Here is a 9,927-nt window from a genome sequence, read left to right on the forward strand (position 1 = left end):
TATTTATTTATTTATTTGACAGCAAGAAAGAGACAGCAAGAGCAGGAACATAAGCAGGGGGGAGTGGGAGAGGGAGAAGCAGGCCTCCCGTGGAGCAGGGAGCCCGATGCGGGGCTCGATCCCAGGACCCTGGGACCATGACCTGAGCCAAAGACAGACGCTTAACGACTGAGCCACCCAGGCATCCGGAAAATTTTATGATCTTAAGTTAGACAAAGATTTACTGAATAGGAGACACAAAAAGCAGGAAACATAAAAGAAAAAAATGATAAATTGGACTTCATCAAAAATAAAACTTCTACTCTTCAAAAGGCAATTAGGAAAATGAAAAAGGCAAGTCACAACTGGAGGCATGTGCAAAACATAAATCTGATATAAAGGACTTATATCCAGAATATAAATATAGCACTCTTACAACTCCACGAGAAGATAAATACTGAATAAAAAGATTTAAATGGGAGACTTAACCAAAGAAAATACATGGATAGTAAATAAGCACATAAACAGATGTCCAACATTAGTTATTAGAAAAATACAAATCAAAACCACAACGAGCAACTACTACCTATCTACTAGAATGGCTAAAACTAAGAAGACTGACAATACCAAATGCTGACAAGGATACAGAATAACTGCAACACTCATTCACTATGGGTGACAATACAAAATGGTACTAGTTTGGCAGTTTTTTTTTTTCCCAGTGTAGTTAACATACATTGTTATATTAGTTTCAGATGTACAATATAGTGACTCAACAGTTTCATATATTGCCCAGTGCTCATCAAGGTAAGTGTATTCTTAATCGCCTTCACCTATTTCACCTATCCCTCTACCCACCTCCGTGCTGGTATCCATGTTTGTTATCTGTAAGTTAAGAGTCTGTTTTTTGGGGTGCCTGGGTGGCTCAGTCGGTTAAGCATCTGTCTTTGGCTCAGGACATGATCCCAGGGTGCTGAGATGGAGCACCATGTCTGGCTCCCTCCTCAGTGGGCAGTCTGCTTCTCCTTCTGCCCCTTACCCTGCTCTTGTGCTCTCTCCCTCTCTCTCACAAATAAATCAATCTTAAAAAAAAAAAAAAAAAGTGTTTTTTGGTTTGGCTTTTTTTCCCTCTGTTCATTTGTTTTGTTTCTTAAATTCCACATGAGTGAAATCATATGGTATTTGTCTTTCTCAGACTTATTTCATTTAGCATTATACTCTCTAGATCCATCCATGTTGTTGCAAATGGCAAGATTTCATTCTTTTTACGGCTGAATACTATTCACACACACACACACAGACATATACATACACACACACACACATATAAATATATATACACATACATACACACACACCACTTCTTTATCCATTCATCAGTTGATGGACCCTTGGGCTGCTCCCATAGTTTGGCTATTGTAAATACTGCTGCAATGAATACAAGGGTGCATATATCTCTTCAAATTAGTGTTTCTGTATTCTTTGGGTAAATACCAGTAGTGTGATTACTGGATCATAGGGTAGTTCTATTTTTATTTTTGTGAGAAATCTCCATACTGTCTTCCAACAGCAGCTGCATCAGCTTGCATTCCCACAAGCAGTGCATGAGGGTTCCTTTTTCTCCATATCCTCGTCAACACTTGTTATTTCTTGAGTTTTTTATTTTAGCCATTCTGACAGGTGTGATGTGATTTATCTCATTGTGGTTTTGATTTGCATTTCCCTGATGATGAATGATGTTGAGCATCTTTTCATGTGTCTGTTGGCTATCTCTATGTCTTCCGTGGAGATATGTCTGTTCATGTCCTCTGCCCATTTTTTAATTGGATTGGCAGTTTCTTATAAAGTTAAATATATACTTACCATACAATCCATAAACCCCATTTTAAGGTCCTTACTCAAGAGAAATGGAAACCAATAGCCACACAAAAACCTGAACCCAAATGTTTATAGCAATCTTTATTATAATTGCTGAAAAGTAAAAATGACCTTACTACCCATCAACTGGTAAATGTATAAATAAATTGGGACACATCCAGACAATAGAATATTACTAAACAATAAGCAGAAACTAATTGTTGATACATACAGCATGGGTGAATCTCAAAAACATCAAAGTAAATGAATGAAGCCAAATATGAATCACCCCATACTGGATGATTTCATTCGTGTAACTTTCTGGAAAAGGTAAAACTAGAGATCAGACCAGTTTCTGCCAGGAACTGAGGGCCAGGGAAGGGGACAGAATGCAGGGAAACTAGGAACTTTTTGAGATGATGGAAGTGTTCTGTGTCTTGACTGTGGCAGTAGTTGCAGGATCATGTACATTTGTCAAAACTCACCAAACTGTACAGTTAAAATGGTACATTACGGTATATGTAAATTATGACCGAATAAACCTGATTGTTCTCAAAAAGCAATTATGAACTTTCTATAGACCTCTAACCCACATCTTAATTTCAGAACCTCTAATATGATATAATTCAGTCTCCCCTAGACCAGGAGTCTGAAAACTTTGGCCCATGAACTAAATCTGGGCCATCATCTATTTTAATACAGACCACAAGACTAGTTTTACATTTTTAAATGGTTGAAAAAAATCATGAGTATTTCACGACACATGAAAATTATATGAAATTCAAATTTCAGTGTCCATAAGTAAGTTTTATTGGGTCAGGCTCATTTGCTTACACAGTCTATTAGCTGCTTTTGTGCTATAATGCCATTGTTGAGTCTGCTGAGTTGTTTTGACAGAGACAAAACAGGCCCATAGTGCCTAAAATTTTACTATTTGAACCTTTACCAAAAAATGTTTGCTGACCACTGTCTTAGACACATGTCGTTGAAATTTTCTACATAGATTATTACAATTGAGAAGATTCATGCCAGGACACATCTCTCTTCATACACAGGAGCTCTAAAATTATCACAGCCATAAAATGCTTTTTTTCAAGGAAACCAACATGTAAAGCAGATAAATGAAGAACTTCAAGAGTTAAGGTGTAGGGGGACTAAACACAGCCTTCAGTTAACCTCTGAAGAAGGCCCCTGAAACCCCCAAAACAGTATTTTTCAAAATGCCTGTTGGAACCAATTGGTTGTCAATCTAGTAAACTGACTTATAAGTAGCATTAAAAAAAAGAGAACTGAAAAATACAGAAAAACAGAATGTATTATATCTAATAGGGTTCCTTCCATTCACCATTTCTTTCACTAAATACCTGAGTACCTATATGCCAGATACTGTTGCAAAAGGTGAAGATTAAAAAAAAAAAAAAAATGTCCACAACAGACAAAAACTGTTTCTCCTATGTATGTATTAGGGTAACTTAAAATCTGAATTTCTTACAGCGGTTTTTTTTTTTTTTAATTGTCCTAGAGCTCTACAGTAATTTGAAAACTACCATCCTATGGTACATTTGTCCCAAAAGTGCTGTCAGTAACTGCAGCCACATTACAAGAATGAAAATTATGTTTCATTTGATGTTACAGAGCTTCCAGAAGACAAAGTTAATTGAGTTCAGAGCAATTTTTATATTCTGTATCAAGGGCATTCCCAAGACCCAGAAAGGAATGTAATGTTACTGGGCATCAATATCCCTCTATATGCATAGTCTTGATATGGGAAGAAACAAGACTAATAGTTTTTCAAGCCCAAGAGAAAACACGGAAACCAAAATAATCTCAGAGGGTAGAGGGTTGAAAAAATAATTGCTTAATGTTAGGGTGTAGGCTGTATTAAGAATTTCTTCTACCATGCTAATTATGTATGATAGTAAATTAGGTTGGTAGCCAAAAGAAACTAAAAAATAAAGACTACCTCCCAGAACATGTCAATGCCTCCAGCAAATATTTAACAAAGGAATGAAACAAATGAGAGTATCTTTTTGGTTCTTATATTATCTATAACATTATGACTATAAAAGCACTGCTTACAAACAGAAAAGCTCCTAAACAGGCTCACCTATTTTGAATTCAGTTCTCTAACTATTGCTGATCCTGACCTCACAGAACAACCAATGTAGGTGAAATAGAGAATGAGTAAAAGACTCAATTCAACTTCTTTTTTTTGTTGTTTGGTTGTTGTTGTTTTTTTTTTCCAAATTCAACTTCTGAGGAAGACAAAATCCGGTAAGAATTACTGACAATAAAGGCTTATCGTAATGACAATTTGAAGCAGAAACATAGGAAGCATAGCAACATACTGCATCTCCTAAACAAGGGGATTGTGATACAAAATACTCACTAAGTATGCAGCTCAATTAATATCAAGGTGTCTAAAAACAAAATGCACTTTGCAATTCTAAAGGAGAAGACAACTTTATTATTGCGGAAAAGGAAAAAGGAAGAAAGCTAAGCAGCTGCCTCATTCTTCAACAGGTAAGCATGAGGTCTTAGAAAATGCTAAAAAACAATGTAGCCTGCTCCTTTCCTCTCTTCCCCACCACTCACAGAACATAGGTTAACAGTTGTTAGGACAGCTTCTTATCATCCTTATCAGGAAAGCAAGGGACAGGGAACTGAGAAAAGTCAAACTTCTCTAGCCTGTTATCCAAATATAATTTTTCTGATCTATTATCCAAATAAGATTAAATCAAGTTTGCTCTTAGGTTTACTACCTTCAAAGATTTGAGCATCCAGTACCAACATTCCTTTCTTATCTATTTACTGATAAATGATTCCTTTAACAGCCAGCATATGTAAGTGACTGATATCAGATAGTTTTCTAAATAAAAGGAGTGGAGGCCTAAAGGAGGGAGGGAGAGAGAAAGAGTACACAAAGAGACCACTAGAAATACTAAAGACAAACAGCTATTTTATAGTTATGCCTAACAGGTATGTTTTGTCCACCTTCAAAAATACCTAGACAAGTATTAACAGCAATACCAGAACTACACAAGCACACAGTATCCTAACGGGACTACCTCCTTTTAGGAGTATGAGGTAATCCAACCTGGTTTCACATGGCTCATAAAGACTGTTTTAATACAGTGGACCACATTATAAAGAAGATCCCATCCCAGAATACAGCTTAGTCAATGCATTATTACAATTACACAACTTAACTAAGGCTGGTGATAAGAGATCTTGAAAACAATATAATTTTAACTGTACTGCAATTGTAAGAAGCTCCTTCTGCAGAAACACAGCAGAAGAATAGTTAATAAATATCACACCCTCGTATAACACATTTTTTAAAATAAATGTATTTATTATACCATATGGTCATGTTATCCCATATTACACCATATGGTCATGGAAAGAAACATTGGGGAAATATAAATGGTCAGTAGTAAAGGTTTAATGCCAAAAGTATAAGCACACTTATTTCATAAATATTTAATAAGCTCCTGTCATTTACCAGAATATCCTATTTTGACATCTACAAAGTAATACAAATACAGGACATGAAATTTGTTCACTTCCCAACACAATTTAAAAACTAAAATCTACATTCTATGTTCAAGATGTTTGATAACAAGCAGTAAAAAAAACTCTAATAACCAAGAAAAATGATTAGTTTAAAAAAAATCACAGTATTACCTAACGAAATGTAAAATATTTTGCTATATTAAGTTTTAAAATATTATAAAACCACATATACTGTATTATACAAACATAAAAAAAGTTTTGGATACACACCAAAATGTTTATACTAATTATATCCTAGTGGCAAGATTACAGATTTTTTCTTTTTGACTTTTTGTACTTATAGCTTTCTAATTTTTCAATAATGAATGTGCTTTCCCTCGATAGTCAGAAATTTTAATGCAGCTGAAATTTCCCTCTGAGAAAGTTTAAAAACAAAAACAAAAAACTATTTTACTGTCAGGCAAGAGAATTCTTTAGAATAAAATGTGTCATTTTACACAAGCATAACTTTTCATTTCTTTCCATGCACTTGGCAATTAAAGGTACACATAAAGAAGACACTTAAATTAAAAGACCACAGTACATATCAGTTTGCACTGAATTAACAATACCAAATTCAAAGTTTAAATGATTTCTTGGAGGAATTTATTCTGCCATCCATAACACTGATATCTATATTCAAAAGAGATCCACTTATAATCATTTATTCCCTGCCTCCCTGATGCAAATACCTTTATTATCAGCTCCTATAAGAAATTATAGAGGGAAAACTATTCATCACTAAACATTAAAACCTGAGAGGAGGAGGCAGGATGAAACACTTCTAATTAAATTTAGTTAGGAGTATCCTTGTAGTTTCAGAAGATACCAATATGCTTTCCAATGACTGGCAATTTAAACTTAAATTCATTAGTGTAGTGGTTCTCAAGCATTGATACATGAGAACTGCCCAGGAAGTGTGCCAAATACTGAAACTTAGGGCACTAACTCTCACCTACTGAGTCAGAATCTTCAGAGGGTAGAACTCAAACAATCTGGCCCTTTCAAATAAGATAGTGGAGATTGTACTTAACAAAAGACTTCTCTGTATCATTGCAAACTGTTCTACTAAGTCTTAAAGTTCTCAATGTAAACAATGTTATAATCAGAGAATTACAATTTCATGACCCATACCCATTAATTTATTCATTCTTCTACTCTGTAATAGTCTTCAAAGTTACAATTCAACAAAACCACACAGACACTACAGAGTAAAGCAAGCCTAGAGGCACCTGTGCCTGTAAGACAAAGGCATATCCGATTCATGGAAAAAATAGACAGCAGATGTGACCCCTAGTATTTATCCATTAAAAACAATGTATCCTAAAAATAAATTTCCATGTCAACGGAACAAAGCTGTTTATAAATAAGAAGGAATGTGGAGGTGTGGGGAAGACAAGAGGAAGCTTCAGCAAGTTAAGAACCAAAAGCCAGGAAACAAGGCCAAATGAATGGTAACTGGGGACAAGGAAATCAGAATAAACTAAGAAATGGAAGAAGGAAAGAGCTCTATCCTTAGAATCCAAGAAGTTGGGGAAAATGAACAGATGTTAGAGGAACCTGATCTGAGCAGAAATGCAAACTAAAAATTAAGTGGAAAGTCGTGCAATTTAAGAAAGAAGAAAAGATATGAGAACTTTAGATCAAATGATAGTATAGAACACATCATGGGCACAGATGGAGGCTAAAAAATTATTATTATTGTGAACAAACTGATACTAGAGCAAGCATATGGGATGAATTTCCAAAGTAAAGATGATGAAGCAGGAAAAGGAGCATTGCATAGACAGAAGAAAGAATGAGACGTTGAGAATTGGGAAACCAAATGTAAGCAGTAGGAAGGAAAGAGAACTTTGAGCAAAGTCAACGGAGTAAGTCACGTTATCTAATCAATAATTACAAAGCACAGTTATACTAAATATTATCTCATTTTTTGCAAAGTATAATAAAGTGTATTATTTTATATAGTACAATGCCAAATACTAAATGGAATAAATTTTCCTTAAAAACCAAATGTAAATAATTTGACAAGGTGTTAAGAGGCTGAATAATGTAAAAAAACAGGCTGAGAGAAGCAGAAGCCAAAGAGGAAAAAGTGAAAGGTAAAAACTGGGACAAAAAGGAGGACAACAGAAAGAAATCAATCAAATCTATTTAAAAATGGGTAGGAAAAAATAAAGAGGTGTGAATGCACAATGGAAGACTAACCAGAAAGTGCCAGTAGTGCAAGTGAAACCTGATGGAATCCTGACAGCTTCAGGATTCAGAAAGTAAGGAAGGAGCTCCAAAGCGTCCAGACGGATTTGTGAAGATAATAGGTAACAGTGTTAGGGAGCAGGAGAATGATTCAGAGGGCCTAAAGAGAACTAGGGTAAGAGAAGTGCAAAAATGGTTTTAAGTATAAACTGAGGCTAGAAGGCTGGCAGGTCCGACAACCGGCAAAAGAGCGGAGCAGCAGATGGGAATGGGATGGGGGGGTTACCACTCAGCGACAGAGCACAGACAAACAGAAGAACTGGGGGGGGGGGCCTGACACCGGGATGGAAAGGAGAACGGAAACAGTGGGATTTAAGGCTGAAAAAGTAAAGATTAAATCAAAACCATCTGCTGGGTAAAACAGGTGAAGAGAAATCCCCCAAACAAGTAGAAAAGTGGAGGGGAGGGCAGCGGCCTGAAAAGGGGGACATCAGGCAGAGTGGAAGGGAACGATGCGCCCCATCACCTCCATGACCATGTAATAATTACAACAGCAACTCAGGCTGGGGTCCCGGCCCTGGCTACTAACCTACATCTATTCACCTGGATGCCGCCACCCTTCCCTACCCCCCCACCCCAAAATAATGAAAACATCGAAGAGATGAGAGCCTGGCTACCTTCAGCCAGCCGTGACCTTCTCGGACCAACCCTGAGTCTCGCCCCCTACTGATAGCCGCCTGCTCAACCAACGCTGCCCGAATCGCCCAAGCAGGGGTGCGAGTCAGGGAAACCCCCCTGGGCCACTGTGTGTGTTTACGTAGCGAGGAGCTGCATGACGGAGAGGGACAAGGCGGGGATGCCCATCTCCCACCCCGCAGAACCCAAAGAAGAAGGTGGCTGAGGGCACCAGAGCCCCCACCGCCACTTCTTTCCCCCCAAAAAACACCAGCCAGCCGAGCCCAGAGCCCGGAGGGGTGTAGGGTGCGCCGGCACTCACCTCCTCGGGAATGGCAGGGTCCGCAGCCGAAGAGGCCGCGGCGCCGGCGCCGGCCTCGGGCTCCATATCCCCGTTGAACAGAGCCTGGCCCTGCTCCGCGCCACCGCCACCGCCGCCGCTCAGCGCCGCCATCTTATAACCGAGAGCCGGGGCCGGAGCGACCGCTGCTGGGCGGGGAGGGGGAAGGGAGGTGGAGGGCGGGGGGGGAGGCGGAGGCGGAGGGCGGGGGGCGGCGGGGAGGGACGGCCGGGGCGGCGCCGGCGGCAGGAGGGCGCCTGGTCCACCTCAGGAACCGGCCCGCGGCCCCCGGCGCAGCCGAGCCTGAGGGGATTGGGGGCAGGACGCTAGGCGGGGGGCGGGGGAAGGGGGCGGAGACGACTAGAAGTCGCCGCGGCAACGGCGTCACCCGCGTGTCACGGCCGTGACGTCACCCAAGGTGCGTGACGTAATCCTAGGAGCGCCCTCGCGCCGTCGTCAGGGGAGGGTTCCTTCCCCTTCTGCCCACCCTCGCGCGCGCACGTTTCCTCGTCTGTGCGGTTTCCATGGCTCCGATTTCCTACTTCATTCTCTTCTCCGTCCTAAACCTGTGCTGTAATGTGGGATTTACTAGAAGAGCATGGGTGGTGTTCGAGAAGTTAAAATCCTAGAGGGAGGAAGACGGGAAAGCCCGTGCTACTTGTGTTGTTTCCATTACCGCGAATGTCTCTGTGTCATAAAAATAAGACTTGAAACCCCGCGGTGGAAACGTTCAAGCAGAATTTGATAGAAATATATTTAGGAGCAGCTAAATTATCAGAATGGTTCTTGTATCCGTTTCATTAAAGGACCTGGCCTGTTAAAGTAGGTCTAAACCCATCGTTGAGGAATAAAACGTTTTCAAGTCTTCCAGTCATTCAACAAATGTAAATGGAAAACTTTCCATGTGCTAGGGCCTGCACAAGGCACGGCATTCTAGACAGCTGAAGCATCAAAACTTTAATAATTTTTATTTTCAAGATAACTATTCAAAACACTTTAAATACTAGGTGCCTTTCATGAACAGAATATTTCGAGGTGTTAGCTGTGCAAAATATGCATGAAAACAAGAGGGGAGTTAAATTCCCTTTGTGAGGCCCAATTACAGAACGAAATTTAAAAAACCCAATTCATTATTACAATACGTTTATCTTAAAGGAAAAGGAATATTCAGGAAAAAAATTAAAGAATAGAGAAATAGAAGCGAAGAACATAGTGGAAGTTACTGTGGGCTCCGGATGGTGTACAGTTTTAATCACCAAAGGAACCTAAACATCAAGTCATGAGAAGCTTTGAGTGAACTACATTTTCTTTTTACTTCCCATGTG

The 9,927-nt window shown here is 39.3% G+C and overlaps 1 protein-coding gene across 3 annotated transcripts in view; it reads right to left on the reverse strand.

Moving 5' to 3' along the window:
• Positions 1 to 8,864, reverse strand: part of BRAF (B-Raf proto-oncogene, serine/threonine kinase) — a 165,533-nt gene extending 156,669 nt beyond the window's left edge. The window contains exon 1 of one of the 3 annotated variants that reach the window (XM_036111326.2): positions 8,585 to 8,864. In XM_036111326.2, the coding sequence (XP_035967219.1) occupies positions 8,585 to 8,716 (132 nt within the window). In that variant the 5' untranslated portion in view covers positions 8,717 to 8,864. The remainder of the gene's footprint in view (positions 1 to 8,584) is intronic. The other 2 variants (XM_036111323.2, XM_036111324.2) reach the window with 2 other exon arrangements.
• Positions 8,865 to 9,927: the final 1,063 nt, after the last annotated feature.

This window comes from Halichoerus grypus, chromosome 12, assembly GCF_964656455.1.
Source record: "Halichoerus grypus chromosome 12, mHalGry1.hap1.1, whole genome shotgun sequence".
In the NCBI taxonomy this organism is placed as follows: Eukaryota; Metazoa; Chordata; class Mammalia; order Carnivora; family Phocidae; genus Halichoerus; species Halichoerus grypus.